General features: G+C 38.2%; 1 protein-coding gene across 1 annotated transcript in view; it reads right to left on the bottom strand.

Moving 5' to 3' along the window:
* The window catches only part of LOC131962457 (C-C chemokine receptor type 1-like), a 124,279-nt gene that overhangs the window by 67,048 nt on the left and 40,468 nt on the right, over nucleotides 1–16,763 (bottom strand). The window contains exon 3 of the mRNA XM_059327459.1: nucleotides 11,972–12,063. Within this exon, the coding sequence (XP_059183442.1) occupies nucleotides 11,972–12,063 (92 nt within the window). The remainder of the gene's footprint in view (nucleotides 1–11,971; nucleotides 12,064–16,763) is intronic.

Below are 16,763 nucleotides of genomic sequence, written 5' to 3'. Positions count from 1 at the left end.
TGTGTGTGTGTGTGTGTGTGTGTGAGGGGCACCTGGAGCGACAGGAGAAAACGACAAGCAGGTAGATAGAGTTAATTCCTTGGAGGGTTTGAATTGATGCTGACTGCAGGAAATGAAATGCGTGTGAAACTCATACTCTAGTGAGGAGCTTGCTCAGGGCCGTCAGACAGACGTGTGTGCATGCGAAACGCACACGCGCACACTACAAACACTTCACATTTAAGTACAGACACACACACTTCACACAGACCTCACACATAAAGATATCTTCAAACTTGTACTCCTGTTCTTCCTATCTCACTGAAGGCACAGTGAGATGAAACATTCTCCCAAAAAGCTTTCATCATGGAGGTGTGTGTGTGTATGTGTGTGTGTGCAGAGTAAAGGGGGTCTCTCTATTAAAAACCCAGAAAGGTCCTCTCTGGCACCCTGTTAGTGGAGTTGGATGGCCGACCCTCCCGGCAGCTTCAGAGAGGGTTTGTGATCTCTGGAGAATCCCCTTCCTCCCGGTGCCGCCTTAATGATATGGGTCAGCTCTTGGCAGGGAGTGTGGGTACTTTGGTAAGTAGGATTCTACTCAGAAACACACACAGGCTTGTACTGTGGATGTCAACAATATTTGTATCGCGCCTTCTGGATTGTACATAAAGTTTACAATGTCATTAATCAGGCGTCTTTTTTAATTAGAACTCCATTTAGTATATTTGAAGGGAATGTTCTTTTCTATTTCAAACGTCCTGATACAAGGACTCAGCGCTCACTATGTGACAACTAAAGCAAACCACATTAATCTTTAATATAACTAATGGAGGAAATGAGAGATGTTGGCATTTTCATGCTTTATTGTGTCGTGACAGTGAGAATGGAAGGGGAGACAGAGGGGAAGACATGCAGCAAAGGAACCTTTGGGCTGGAATCAGTCCTCAGGACTCAGCCTTAGTGGTACGCACTCTCCAGAGAGCCACTGGCCTCTGTTAACCAGTTTAACCAGAGCCTACAAACACTTTAAGTCAATATCAGATCTGCATACGCAAATGCAAACACGTACTTCAACATTTTTTTAATTTGTGACTCTAAATTGCCCGTAGGTGTGAATTAGAGCGTGATTGTCTGTATCTATATGTCAGCCCTGTGATTAGTGATGTGCCAATGAAGCCTCATGAACCATTTTCTTTTTCTTCTGAGCCCACTAGATGGCGCTCTTGGTTTAAAGAAAAATGCTCAAGCAATGGTAACTGAAAGAGAGCACCATCTAGTGGGCTCAGAAAATAAAAATAATGGTTCACCCGAGTGCGGATAAGCGGTTAACAATGAATGAATGAATGAATAGATGAATGAATGCTTATTTTCTTTTTTGCAAAGAGTGAGATGAGGAGATTGAAACCAATGGACTTAATTCAGGAGGCGATTAGCTTAGCTTAGCATAAAGACTGATTGGATAGAACGAGTCAAAGCGGCACAGTCCTCCTGCAGCAGTCTCTCCCAGCTGCAGAGCCGGAGGGGATGTTAACCCCTTAGCGTCCAGTCTGCAAATTGCTAACAGGTTAACAGTTAGCTCTGTAGCAGTACAGTGTGTATGTGCTAACAGGCTAACAGTTAGCTCTGTAGCAGTACAGTGTGTATGTGCTAACAGGCTAACAGTTAGCTCTGTAGCAGTACAGTGTGTATGTGCTAACAGGCTAACAGTTAGCTCTGTAGCAGTACAGTGTGTATGTGCTAATAGTCTAACAGTTAGCTCTGTAGCAGTACAGTGTGTATGTGCTGCTGCTGCCGGAGGAGTTCACTTAGCGATCTCTGTTTGTTTACAACAAACACCAGACACTAAAAACTGTTACTATTGTTTGTTTGAAAATAGTGCAATTGAAATTGAGATGTTTTCCCTGACATGATGAATAATCGTGGTTAATAATCGTGATTACAATATTGATCAAAATAATCATGCAGCCCTACCCTGACACCAAATCCTGTTTTTTAGTATAGAACACAGGAAGTGACTGTGCTTTAGACAGAGCCATGGATTGGATTCCAGTCTTTATTCTGAGCTAACTGTCTCCTGGCTGTATCTTAATTTTGGTGGGTTCAGTCTACTCTAGGCCAGAAGTATGTCTTGTTGACTGCCACTGAACATTCATACCGAGATGAAATTTAAACCCCATCATTTGCAGAGTTTATAAATTGAAGAGGTAGCTGAGGGTTGTTTGCTGATGGAGAACAAATTGGCTTCCCATCTTCACCTGAAATTGCAACAAAAACAGATTATTATGGAGCCGTTCACTAACCAAGCAAAGCAGAGGAGAGCAACCTGAATGTTTTGTACTCTAAATGTTGTAATCTAGCAATTTTCCAATTAAGTATAATCAGGGATTGATGTATTTTGTCACCGGTGAATTTTCTCAAGAATTTTTTAATGATGACTTTGGGCAGCAGAGATGGAGCCTTATAGCACCTGTGTTGTTTAGAGGCAGGGTCGGTATTTTATAACCTATTTCAGACACATTTTGTTATTTGTTTATTTGCATTAAAAGTAGTTCCGCCTGCAAATGAAAAAGAAAGTGCAACAGACAAGTGAAACATGTAATTGTCTTATAAACTTGACATTTACTCGGCAATAATTACAACAATTTATGATTATGATCTAATTATACCACAGGATGTGTGCTACATCAACAACTCTCTTGGTTACAACTGCTATTCAAGCTTTAACAATGTGGATGAGGAAAATGTCTGTTGCACATAAAGGCCAAGTTTCTACTAATTTGTTAAAATTGTATTTGGAGGATTTAATCTAACACTTTTTTTTAATGATGCATCATATTTTAAAAATTGTCAGGTGTCTGTCCTATTTTACCCATGTGCACATCAGAATCAGTGCTTTTGCTGCGTGCAGGTTTTGTTAGATTCTTTTCTCCCCCTAGTGAGCGTGCAGAACGTTGATGGCTGCACTGTGCTCACACATGATGAACAAAACAAACGATTCCTGAACTTACAAAATGCAATGTAAGACAGCGACCTGTGAAATGACCCATGAATTCATAAACACCCCAGGAGATCTGAGTTCCATTTCAGGTTTGAGAGTTGGGTAAACAGCGTTTATGTACTTTTTAGACTCCACTACACCCCAGGTTGTTACTATAGCAGGACAACAAACAGAAGCACGGGTACTGCAATATAACTCACTTACCAAGCTCCTCTCTCCTCCTTTCTCTCTCCCTCTGTAAAAATCATGTCCCATAGATCAGTAGTTCTCAACCTTTTTGAGTCGCGACCCCCAATTTAACATGCATGTTGTCCGCGACCCCGCTCACTGAACACAGTCTCACACGCACAGTTCAGATCACCCAAAAAAGAAACAAAATGACCAAAAAAAGGAAACAAATTGACCTCAAAATGATAAAAAAAGACACAAAATGATCAAAAAAGACACAAAATGACCAAAAAAGACACAAAATGACCCAAAAAAAAGACACAAAATGACCAAAAAAGGAAAAAAATGACCAAAAAAGACACAAAATTACCAACAAAAAAGACATTAAGTGACCAAAAAGACTAAAACACTTTAACACAGTGGAGACAGAGCTGAATTACTAATTACTTTATGATAATGATAATGGTTTACGCTATTGGTAGTGAAGTGACAACGAAGCTTCATGAACCATTTGCTTTATTTTTTGACTCCACTTGATGGCTTTCCTGGCTTTGTTGAACAAAGAGTGCCATCTGGGCCAGCGGGCTCAGAAAATAAAGAAAATGGTTCATGAAGCTTCGTTGTCACTTCACCAGCAATCGGAATAATTCCAACAGTTTCTGAAGCAGCAGCTTCTAAACCGAGGGAATACACAAATAGAGAGAGCAGAGCGGTAAAACAAAGCAAAAAACAGCAATTACATTTGCACAACGATCTGGTCTCAGCATATGCCTTGACTCTGTTAATTATGTCATATTTGATAGTCTCAATCTGTCCAATCCCCCCCCCCAAAAAATGTTCTCACCAGAAGTAAGCATTCAAAGGGTTATTTTTAAAAAATGTCTTTCGGGAGGGTATGCTGCTATTATTACAATTATTGTTAGTCATATTTCATTATTATAGTTGTTACTGCTATTATGTTGTTACTGTGATATCCCTTCTCAGTTGCTGTAAAAGGTTTTTTTTGTTTGTTATTCTGTTATTTGCTGTACACACACACACACAATGACACACACAATCACAGACACATACATATACTGGTTATAGTTACTGAACCAGCAACTTTGAATTTAATTAACGTTTCATATGATATCTCCTTTTATCCTTCTCTTTTTATTACCAGTCTCTATATATTTCTGTTTGGGCTAAATTCATGTTGTTGTTGTTGTTGTTGTTTTTTTGGTCTTTTGTTTGTCTGTCTGTTTGCGCCGTGTGGCTTTGTACTGGTGTATCGTTGTTTTCATTTTTGATGTTGTGGTTATCCTTTATATTATTCTTTGTATGTTATTTGTGTGTACATTATGTTTAATTTGTAAATATGTTTCTGAGTCTGTCTAGAATTGTGTTTTAGTGTTTTGTTTTCATATTATGGCTCCTAATAAGTAATCCACTGTTCTTTTCTTTGTTTATTCGTTAATAAAAAAAAATTAAAAAATTATTATAGTTGTTAGTGCTATTATGTTGTTACTGTGATATCCCTTCTCAGTTACTGTAAAAGGTTTTTTTTGTTTGTTATTCTGTCATTTGCTGTATACACACACACACACACCTAGACACACACAATCACAGACACATACATATACTGGTTATAGTTCCTGAACCAGCAGGAGAACATACTGTACCTTTGGAGCAGTGGTGATCGTGGGAACTCAGAGATCAAGACAATATTCAGAGGATCACATCCTCTGATGAACGGGGCGTCACTGAATGTCAGTGGTGATTTACACAGGGAAAAAGATAAAGACCAGGCAGTGGAACATGCTATGTGGCATAAAGGCCATACCATAATTTATAGGCCTCCGGTCGTTAACTACATAGAGTATGTAACATTTAGCTCTTAGATGTATTGTAAGCCATGAAGTATCTATCAAGAGCTCATGGGAAATGTATTTGTTGGATGTAAACAGAAATCATCTTTACATCATTAAACTGAATGGGCTCAAAGCCCCAGTATCATATAATAATCATGTATTTATGTATTTTAATGCGTCCTTGCCTGTTCAAGTCACCCCATAGATTTTGTCTGGCTACTTGGAAGGTTTTTACAAAGATTAAACCTTCATGGATTAAAAAATTGATAAAAACAAATAGAAATAATGGATCTTGTTTGCATTGGGAGGTGTCCTGTTGACATTTCTACAGATGTCTTTTTAAAAACTGTAGTTGATGGGGAAAATGCTTTTTGGGGCAACAGGAAGAAGATTCTTTAGATGCAGCAGGGCTTAGTTGTTCCCATCCAGCTCTCTCAATACATTCATGGAGAAAAAACAAGAGGAAAGAGGCTGGTGAAAGATTTTAGCCTGTAAAGGGGAATTGAGAAATCAGTTCCCATTTGTTGCAGGAACTGTTTTCTAGATCAGTGGTTCCCAACCTTTTTCTTGAGAGACCCACATTTTTACCATTGTAAACTTTGGCGACCCCCCCATTATCCATTGCTTCTATGAAGCCGAACTCAATGTGACTTTCATGTTATCCTCTCTTTTTCTTTTTGAGATATTCAGCATTTTCGTCTCCCTGACGTTTCGATATTTTTCCATTAACTCTGTGTTTCTGTTGTTAGGTGAGGTTACCGCTAGGTGAGGTTACCTGTGTATACTACAGGAGGGATGTTGCACATGTCCTTATTCTCTCGATATAGCCATTATTTTTAAACTTTCTAAAGTGATTTTTCTATTTAAATAAATGAATAAACATTTAATGTAGCCCTTATTTAGTTCTTTTTGTCCCACTAATGAATTAAATGCTGACTCATCTATATTTAACACATTAGATTTATCACATCCCTTAAAATCAAGAGGGCTTCACGACCCCCCGTGGATCTTTGGCGCCCATCTTGGGGGGTCGGGCCCCCCCGTTGGGAATCACTGTTCCAGATGACCAAAAGGATGCAATCCTCTAGTGATGTACCAATGAAGCCTCATGAACCATTTCCTTTTTCTTCTGAGCCCACTAGATGGCGCTCTTGGTTTAAAGAAAAAGGCTCAAGCAAGGGGGCAATAGCATGCATAAGGTGGCAGGACACACGGATTCATAAACTGAAGGAGATGATTTTTATACAGTATGAAGAATAAACTAAAAAAAGAGTTTATTTTAGAAGCATGTTGTGTCATAAAATATCAAGTAATGTATATTAAAAATGAAACAAACTGCAGGCCAGGTCCTGTGTGGTCACAAACTTTACACTAGTGATGTGCCAATGAAGCCTCATGAACCATTTTCTTTTTCTTCTGAGCCCACTAGATGGCGCTCTTGGTTTAAAGAAAAAGGTTCAAGCAATGGTAACTGAGTGTGCTTTCAGCCTGTTTTTGAACAGAGCGCGCCATCTAGTGGGCTCAGAAAATAAAAATAATGCTTCATGAAGCTTCATTCGCACATCACTACACTCCTCTGCATGAATCTAAAAAGTTTACGAGGATGCCTCCTCTGAGTTGCTTTAACCCTCTATTGCATGGTGTGGCAACAGTCACTTTATCGCAATCCTTCTAAAAGGCAGGTCTCTATTTTGACAAATAACTGATCAATAAACGCTGCACAAAATATGTTGCAAAACCATTGTGCTTCTGGGGAATTTTTTTATTTTCAAAAATATATTAAATTGGAACCGTTCATTATGTTCCTAAAACATCATTATTTATTGACCAAGTTTATGATGAAAAATAAAAGAAAGTGACAATCAGATGGTTGGCAAAAATTAGCAACTATAAAAGACTGAGATAAAGATCAGTCATTTTTTCTTTATTTTAATTTTAATGTTTTAGACATAATTTTCTATTGGTACCATATATTTTCCTATTTTTCTGTTCTGGCTGTCATGGAGTTAATAGTTTAAATATGGAAATGACTGAATTATACATTCAAGATATGAATGCCTTTTTATGTTTTTTTAATGTCTTTTCTTTATGGGGGCGATTTAGGGATGCAGGTTTCTTACGTTTTTCAATGATTATCCTTAATACCCTTGTTTACTTATATGTCTTGCATGTAAATGTGTTTCAAAAAAGAAAAATAAACACTCAATGAAATTAATGTTATTGAATGAATAATTTTAAACTTCATAAAATAGCAGTGGTGATGTAAAAGTTGTTGATACCTTTATCAAGTCAGTGATCAATGGTAAGGACACAGCCATTTATAATAACCACACACCAGATTATCTGTTTAAAGACAGACAAACTCATATACCTGGTTCATTAACAGGATACTGCACACATTTAGCATCATATTTTCATAAACTCTGGGAAAGCATGACTCCAATTTTTAATCGGCAACCAGGTGTTCTGGTTAAAAACAACAATTCCCATTATGCAACTCAATTCCATGTTTCTACAGACTCTCCCTGTTGAGTAAATGTTAATGAGCCGCAAACCCAATCTGAGCTCATTTTACTTACTCTATTTAGAAAGCTCCTCAAATTGTTTTTACAGTTGTACTCACTGTGACATGAAAACTGAAAAAGTAATTTCATCTTAAGTGAAGTTTCTCTTCAACAAAGAACTTTGTTTCAAAATCTGAGGATTTTGTGGTCTAAAGCTAGGAGAAAAAAGAGGAAAAAATGTGGCTCGGATCAAAAATACGAAATGGAAAAACGGGCACCAGGAATTAATTTGATTTTAATATTTAATTGGTCGGGTTTACGTGACCCGGAAGTTTGACTGCGGTCAAGTGAGCCGTCATTCTCTTCTCCGTAATCAAACCAGCCGCCCCTATACGTATAATAATAATAATACCAGTATATAATGTAGTGCGCACCTATTGTGATATTTATGGTAAATTCATTGAAACTGCTCAGAGCGAGCTGACATGAAGGAGAAACACTTTACTGTCATTCTTTCTCACTTTTTCAGTATAAAACTCTAATACAGCTATTCTCAACCTTGGGGTCGGGACCCCAATTGGGGTCGCGAAATGATTTCTGGGGGTCACCAAATCATTTTGGAAGTCAGCTCTGTCTCCACTGAGTTAAAGTGTTAATGTGTTTTAGTGTTTTTGGTCACTTAATGTCTTTTTTTGGTAATTTTGTGTGTTTTGTGGTCATTTTGTGTCTTTTTTGGTCATTTTGTTTCCTTTCTTTGGTCATTTTGTGTCTTTTTTTAGCCATTTTGTGTCTTTTTTTTGGTGATTTTGTTTCTTTTTTTGGGTAATTTTGTGTCTTTTTTGGTCATTTTGTGTCTTTTTGGTCATTTTGTTTCTTTTTTGGGTGATCTGAACTGTGCGTGTGAGATTCTGTTCAGTGAGTGGGGGTCGCGGACAACATGCATGTTAAATTGGGGGTCGCGACTCAAAAAGGTTGAGAACTACTGCTCTAATATAGTATAGTATACCCACAGAGAAGAGATGAAGTATTAACTTGACCACCTGAAATAATCACGCCCAAAAATATTTTTTGAAATTCATAATAAAATGCACTTGAATATTTACTTTACAGTAAATATCAAAGTGCCGTTTTTTTAATTTTGTATTTTTGATCTGAGCCTAATATTGAAATATAAAAAAACAAGCATTTTTTTTGTTTTTTTGTGTTATGATATAAAACAAATAACAAAATAACCAGTCGATTTTTCATCATTTGACCATTGGAAATGGAAAGAAAGAACGATACACAGACTACAAAATGTGATTGCAATGTTTTCATTGTACCCATTTATGCAATACAATTATATTATGTAAGCCACTAAATTGAATAGTCGCCATGTCAGAGTTTGAAGTTCAATTCATGCTTCTCGACTCAACATTTATGGGTACGTTGGTGACTCCCCACTGATTGTTTTGGTCCGTGCCTTTGCAGGCAGCGAACCTACCTGGAGGCAACATGAGTCATCTGAGCACTGCTAAATCTGGGACTACCTGTAATTTCCCTGCACCAGCTGTGATTGGTCAATAAAAATCAGTAATTACACATCGATAGAGCTGGAAGCTCAGAGTGGGGTTGATCCAATCCAGTCAAACAATGGCAGTCTTTTCCATTAGCACATCTGGCTACACTAAATCCCTGCGACAAAAGGCTGTGATAACAGTAATTGCAATTCCAAACACAATTATAGCCCTCATTTATCTCATTTTCCTCTGAGTTGTTTGTGCTCATTATGTTCTCGGGCTTGGAGAGTAACAGGGAGCAGATGTAAATTGAAAGCAGGCATGCAGCTATATGGTTGCTGTTGTCGCCGCAGATTCATGTTGATGGTTTCCCACCTGTTCGAGAGGCCCTGAGGGTCAGACACTAACAAGACTCCACATCACGGTCACCCATCTGAAGCACAAACTCTAAATGTGGGATAGAAATATTTTAGTTGCCTGTAAATAGGCTGTGTCAGAGGCCTGCAGTAAAAGATGTGAGGTGAGAGGAAAATGAGGAAGGAGAAAAGGACAAAATGGTTACAAAAAAGGGAAATGGCTCAAACAATATTCTGTTCACAATTTCAAATAAGACGGGTCATCTGCTGTGACTGGATTTATCCTGGGTTCTATTAAAGGGATATTATATTTGGAGGCTGCAGCCGACACGAGCACATGGAAATATTCTCCAAACCCTTTCCCTCTGCAGAAGCTTCCCAAAACAACAGAAGTGTGCATCAAGTGTGGGTTAAGTGGATTGTCTGTTGGCATTTTTCAGATGTGAAACACTGCCTACTACCAGATGGACGTGCACTGGTGTGCCTCTACCCAGGGGACTCCTCCCAGTCAGATGTGTCCTGGATGTTGTCCATCAGTAAGGAGGTCCTAAAGGGCAGTCTAATAGATGTTTTAAGAGCTTATTTTCAGTCTTTCAGTGTTCATCTGTTCCATTTTGATCCTGCAATAGAAACATATTATTTCCTCTCCACGCGTTGTATTTCTTTTCCTTCATCTCTGTCTCCCTGTCCTGTCCACCTCTGTTATATTGTATGTGTGTTTAAAGTATACATTTGGACGGGTTGATGGTTAATTTCTTTGTCCTAGTACTTGTTACTCTGTGCAATGACAATAAAGGAAAATCTGATCTGATCTCTGATATTTATATCCCAAAAGTATTACAGACAACTAGAAATCAGCCCTGTGCACATGCAGTTCAAAAAAATATAATTCTGAAGCCACTCAAATAGATGCTATCCGCTTTCAAAATCCATGGAAATCACCAACAACTCTGGGCAGAGTCCATTATTTTCCAGCTATGAACTTAACTTTCAATAATATGAACATACTTCCGCTGGTTAAACAATGACTGGAAAGCAATAACTGCCTTATAACCCCCATAGAACCCTCAACAAGTCACAGAGATGCAGTTGAATATTTACTTTACAGTAAATATTAAAGTGCCTGTTTTTTAATTTTGTATTTTTGATCGAACTCTAATATTGAAATATGAAAAAACAAGCATTTTTTTTTGTTTTTTGTCTTATGATATAAACCAAAACACAAAATAACCAGCCAATTTTTCATTATTTGATTTTTGATTGCCAATTGAAAATGGAAAGAACGAATGATACACAGATTACTGACCACTTAACGTATTTATATCACTAAATTCACAACCTGAATTCAACGTCATGCAAATAAGATATGTCCAGTGAAACTCAGATCAAACTGACAGACTCAGCATTGTCTCCTTTTTGACCAATGCTCAAAGTGAGCACTGGTCATAAAGGGAGAAAAACACCTCACCTATTAATTGCTAAGCTTTTGACCAGCACTATTGCTCAAATTATTGTTGTTGGCCTCCCACACCTGAGCAAGCACACAATAATTAGTTGGTGAGCAGGAGGGAACATTGTCACAAGCCATTGTGGCACTAAAGGGCAGAGGTGGTCATGGTCTGACCAGGAGGCGTGGAGGAGCAGCGCTCCAGCTCTGACATGTTACAGATGGAACTGGTCAGCTCTCCTGGTAAGCCTCATCTGTCACATTGGCACATGTAGGAGGCAGTGAACCACAGCTCAGCCCCTGGCCCTTCCCCTCAAAATACATCACCCCTGGGCTGGTCACTGTGGTTGATGGCTCACCTTTCAAACCACGGGTCCAACCAGCGCTACTATAGCAGCAGTACAGAAGATCTTTCTCTTCTACAGGAAAATCTTGTTTTTGTTATATAACTGATGCAGTTATAGTAAGGCCTGAGCTTAGTACTTTGTGCTTTTCTTGAATAGATGTTAAAGTATTATTGGATGCCAGTTGTAACACACACCACCCTGTTATAATAGGAATTGAAAAAAGCTGTTTTGAGTAAAGAAATTAGGTTAAATTCAGTTGACTGATATCTGTAAAGCTTTTTTGTTTGTGTTTAAACTTGTACAGAGACAGCTCTTAATGAACTGATCTCTGATTGTGTCTGTGTATATGTGTATTGTGTATGTGTAGGTGCTTGTACTGTGTATGTATATACTTGTACTATGTATGTATATACTTGTACTGTGTATGCATGATGCATGTGAATGTTACTGTTATGTGTCTTGCTTTTTAGGGACCCCAGGAAGAATAGTTGTCACCATGGTGACAACTAATGGGGATCCAATAAACAATTAACAATAAACAATATTACTTCATTACAAAGCCTCATGATTTTTTTTTCTTGAAATTAATGTAAGGGTTGTACATGTTAACAGAGCACAACAGACACATCTTATTGTTTGGTTTTGTAGTTTTAACTATCAGGATTTTTCAACTGATTATTAAAAACTTAATTTAATAAACTTAATTTAATATTGTCTCTACATAAGTTATAATTAGCAAATGAGGCCACCAGCGATAATATCGCCATCTCTATAAAGTTACTAACATAATGTTGTAGTTATTTTTTTAACGTCTGCAGTTTACCTTGCACGGCTACTGTTGGCCTCTCCCCCAACCAGCAGCAGGGTCTCACTGAAACCACACTGCTGAGGGCCCACGCTGTTTTTCTGTGCCCACTGGAGGAAAGTTAGGCACAGGACAATCCAATCCAATCCACTTTATTTGTATAGCACATTTAAATAAAAACGTCTCCAAACTGCTGTACATAGAATCATAAAAACAATAAAACAAACCTTTCCATATAACAATAAGCAATAAATAATCAAATAAGTGCATAAATCTAAAATTATGCTGTAAATAAAACAACAAAATCAAACAGATAAACATAGTAAAATAAATAAAAGACGTAGTTAAACATAGTAAAATAAATAAATGACACAGAGGACCACAAAACTCGCGTAAAGTTTAAAAAGCCAGGGAATAAAAATGGGTCTTAAGACAAGACTTAAAACACTCCACTGTGGGGGCTGTTGGGACGTGGAGGGGGGGGGGCGTTCCAAAGTCTGGGGCCGACCACAGAGAAAGCCCTTTCCCCTGGTTTTAAGTCTGTCCCCCTGGTTTTAAGTCTGTCCCTAGGCACCACCAGCTGGATCTGGAGCCCTCGGACCTCAATTCACGTACTGGAGTATAGATTGTGATGAGGTCCTTGATGTACTGTGGGGCCAGTCCATTCAAAGCTTTAAAAACAAATAATAAAATCTTAAAATCAATACAAAAATTAACAAGGAGCCAGTGCAAAGACGCAAGGATCGGGGTAATGTGTTCCCTCTTTTTGGCCCCCGTTAAAAGTCGTGCCGCGGCATTCTGGACTAACTGCAGATGAGAGAGGGGTTTGTGGCTGAAACACCTGAGTAAAGTGCGTTGCAGTAGTCCAGTCAACTTGAAATAAAAGCGTGCACGAACAAACCTGCAGCAGTACAAAGCAGTAATGACAGTCTGATGCACTAGATGCGGTGAACAGGCACCACCAGACATGAAAAGTCCCTTATAGGAGCTTTAATCTAATAGACAAACTTGTTTTATTGAGTTTCCTCTTGTTTGGATTCATAATTTCTGAAACGTCAGCTGAATAAGCACTTCTTTCCTATAAATGGATTATTGATGGACTGAAGAGAGTGAAGCAACATAGCCTACTGTATGTAGGTCTAATGCATTCCGATGATGCAAAAACATTATTTTTAATAGGTTAAAAATCAAGTTTGTTTTTTTGGGAGGAGGTTTGTTTCATGTTTTCTAATGAAATCCCAGTGGTTTCTTTTTCTCTTTTGGTCGAACATGATCTTATCCTTTATTTGTGCAAATAAAAAAATTTACATGACTAAATATTTTTCTTCTAGTGTCACCCAATAAAATCTTCTAACCCTACAAGGACATACAAGGCAGTACTTACTATCAACACAGGCATCTATAAGCCAAAACATGCACACGCACACAAAGGATTTTAGATATAAACTTAAGATATTCAACAATGCTCTCATTAATTTCATTAATGGTGAGCCTTAAACAAAAAAACAGAGCTAAACCTTGTGTGTAAACATTGATTGTTATCTACATCCATCACTTATTTCAGCCTGAGATGTCTGGTAGATATTTTCAGGGAAAGCTAAACTTGAAGAATATGAAAGGAAAGTTGATGTATATAATCAGACTAGACTGCACAGAGCAAATGGATTCTGGTAACCTCTAGAAAAAGATTTACACATTCCACAGTATAAAATCAAAAGAACAGCTTGCATGGCCAGTCCAATCTGTGTGAATAAAACATGAGAGTTACTGAGCAGATTGTATAATCAGAAAATTACATAAGCCTATAATACTTATTTAGGACTGTGAATGATCTGTTCACTTAAACGTGCAATATGCAATTTTCCGCTGCTCGAGGTCTCCAAATGAAAACAATAAAAACAATTAAGAAGGATTAGTATCGTTATTGCAGTCAGATTCTTGCAGTTAGTATTCATTGTTCAGGGTTTTTTTACTAGTAGCCATGCTAACTTTCTCTCCAAAACAAACAGACCATGTGATGAAAGCCAGTAAAAAAAAAATCCTGACTAAAGCTGTCTCAACTTGAAAAATCACTCAGTACGTTTACATGACACTTGAAAAAAAGAAATGATTGTCCTAATCTGACTAACTGGACAACTGAAGTGCATGTAAACATGTTAGTCCGACTGATGTTGGAGTTCTACCCCGGAACAAAAAACATCCAAGAAATCCGGTCGCATTAGCCGGTAGCGCATTAGCCAGTTGCATTAGCTGGTCACACATTAGCCAGTCTCATTAGCTGGTCACGCATTAGCCGGTCGCAATAGCTGGTCACACATTAGCCGGTAGCGCATTAGCCGGTTGCATTAGCTGGTCACACATTAGCCGGTCGCAATAGCTGGTCACACATTAGCCGTTAGCGCATTAGCCGGTTGCATTAGCTGGTCACACATTAGCCGGTAGCGCATTAGCCGGTCGCATTAGCTGGTCACACATTAGCCGGTCGCATTAGCCAGTCACATTAGCCGGTCAGTAGCTACAGCACAAAGTGTCAAACTGAGGTCAACAGAAAGGGCGCCATATTAACCTGCTGAAATATCATATCGCCACCCAGTGTTGAGGAGGAGGACACGTTCCTGTTAGTTATTTGATTTTCTCAGTTGCACATAAACTGGGACAAGGACAGAAGTCCTATTAGACGGCAATATTGATTTTTAAGCATAGCTCGATTAAACTGTGCTAGCACAGCTGCTAACACTTGCTTAGCTTGTTTCTCTGATAACCTGAAATCCAGATGTTCAGGAGTTTTTTTTTTACCAGGAGCTGGATTATATTCATAGGTCTCCTCCTCTTCAAAACAAAAGGACCCGGTGATTTAAGATGGTAAAAACACTGAAGAAAGCCGTTTCCAATGGGGGCTGTGGGCCAAGCTGATTTTGTTTCTCTGATAACTTAGACCCAGGCGTCCGATTACTAAAATCCTTCATCCTGTTAAAATAAGTAGTTAAAATTGACCAATAACTATAGTGTTTGGAAAACTGGATAAAAAGGTAATTTTATGGCAGATAACGGGCTTAGAAGCTACCAATAGGTGACAAACACATAGTGTGTCCTTGATTGAAATGACGGATTTCTATGGGTTTGAAAATGGTTGTGTATGGTGAATGTAGGCATCAGTAGCTTGATATTGGACAGGGACTGCAGGAATAACAGAGTATACATTTAATAACAGTTGAATTGTGGAGGGGTAGAATTCTTTACCACACGCAACAGCACACAGGTAGAACCAGTGGCCTCCATAAAGCCCTGCTTATGCTCTCGGCTGGCTATTTATTGACAATGGAAACTGGATGCATTCATATTCACAAGGCTGCAGAGACCACAGTGCTCTGGAAGTGTTGTACTGAACCTAATACATGAACCAATAGAGCCACTGTCACCACTGTGACTGCAATGAAAGTGACACATTCTTAATATTTTAGAGGGTTTAGAACATAGAGGTGTATTTCTGAAATAAAGTTGTTTTTTTTGTCTTCTTCCTCAGATAAATTTAAACTTAGACCTGCTGCCTAATGCATTGTTTTTCAGCTCCAGTAAAACCAGAGTCTGATCTGGTCTTATTGTCTGTTACTATTGTGGATTATATGTTGATTTAATTGTTACTTCTGCTTGCAACTGACATTTTTCTGGTTCAACAGTTGGTTTAGCTTCAACATAATTCCTAACTTCTTTAAAGAATGCATTCAAACCCAGGTACCCCCATGACCACATCAACCAGCGAGGGACCTTTGGGTCCTCTCTTAAGCCCCATGCAATGTTTCTGCTGCTGTCTTTGCAATTTTGTCTTGGATAGACACATATTTTAGGAATATAACATACATTACATAACATAGGAATATAACAAGAGGGGATGTTCAGTGGCCTGGTGCTTTAGAGACAGTAATTATATTAGTCTAATGGGCCTTGAGGTTGATAGCCTCCACCAACCAACAAAGTTGCATTTTACAGCCATGTCTGTCCAGACTCATATATGACATTGACAGTAGATGACGCTGCAAATATGGATGTTGCTGTAAAGAATCTTCAAATAGTAAATGGATATATGGAGTTATGGATGCTTTGCACAAATATTTAACCCGGGAGATCAAAAGATCTTTACAATCATAGTTTAATCAATTCAGCATCGACCAAATTTGAAATATGGCAAAAATCTTCTCTTTTGTTTCTCGGTTAATGCAGCGAATAATGGCCAGAAAAGTGTTCCTACAGAGCATCATGATGTCAGAGTCAAGTAGACCTTTGACCTTTTGGATATAAGATGTCATCATTTTATCCTGTTAGACATTTTCTCATAATAAGCATATGAAAACTTAAAGTTTTGGCCAAAAAATATGATTTGTGAGATCACAGTGACCTTGACCTTTGACCTCCAATATGGAATCAGTTCATCATTGAGTCCAAGTAGACATTAGTGCCAGATTCATATGATTTTTCCTTAAGGAAACCTTAGATATGACTTTTTCAACAATGGAATGGATGTGAGGTCACATTGACTTTGACCTTTGACTGGACCTAATCAGTTCATCCTTAAGTCAAAGTAAACTTTTGTTTCAAATTTATAGGAAATCCTTTGTGGCATTCCTCAGATATCACATTCACTAGAATGGGATGGACTTGAGGACAGTGACCTTGACTTTTGACGACCAAAATCGAATTGGTTCATCCTTGAGTCCAAGTAGATGTTACAATACTTTACTTATATGTTGGCTGTACATACTATAATAACAGACACAAAACGTATTCATAACTACCACAGTTCTGTTCAGGAAAA

This window comes from Centropristis striata, chromosome 23, assembly GCF_030273125.1.
Source record: "Centropristis striata isolate RG_2023a ecotype Rhode Island chromosome 23, C.striata_1.0, whole genome shotgun sequence".
NCBI classification, from domain to species: Eukaryota; Metazoa; Chordata; class Actinopteri; order Perciformes; family Serranidae; genus Centropristis; species Centropristis striata.
Note: the sequence above shows the minus strand (reverse complement) of the source record. Positions and strands in the feature narration are given on the sequence as shown.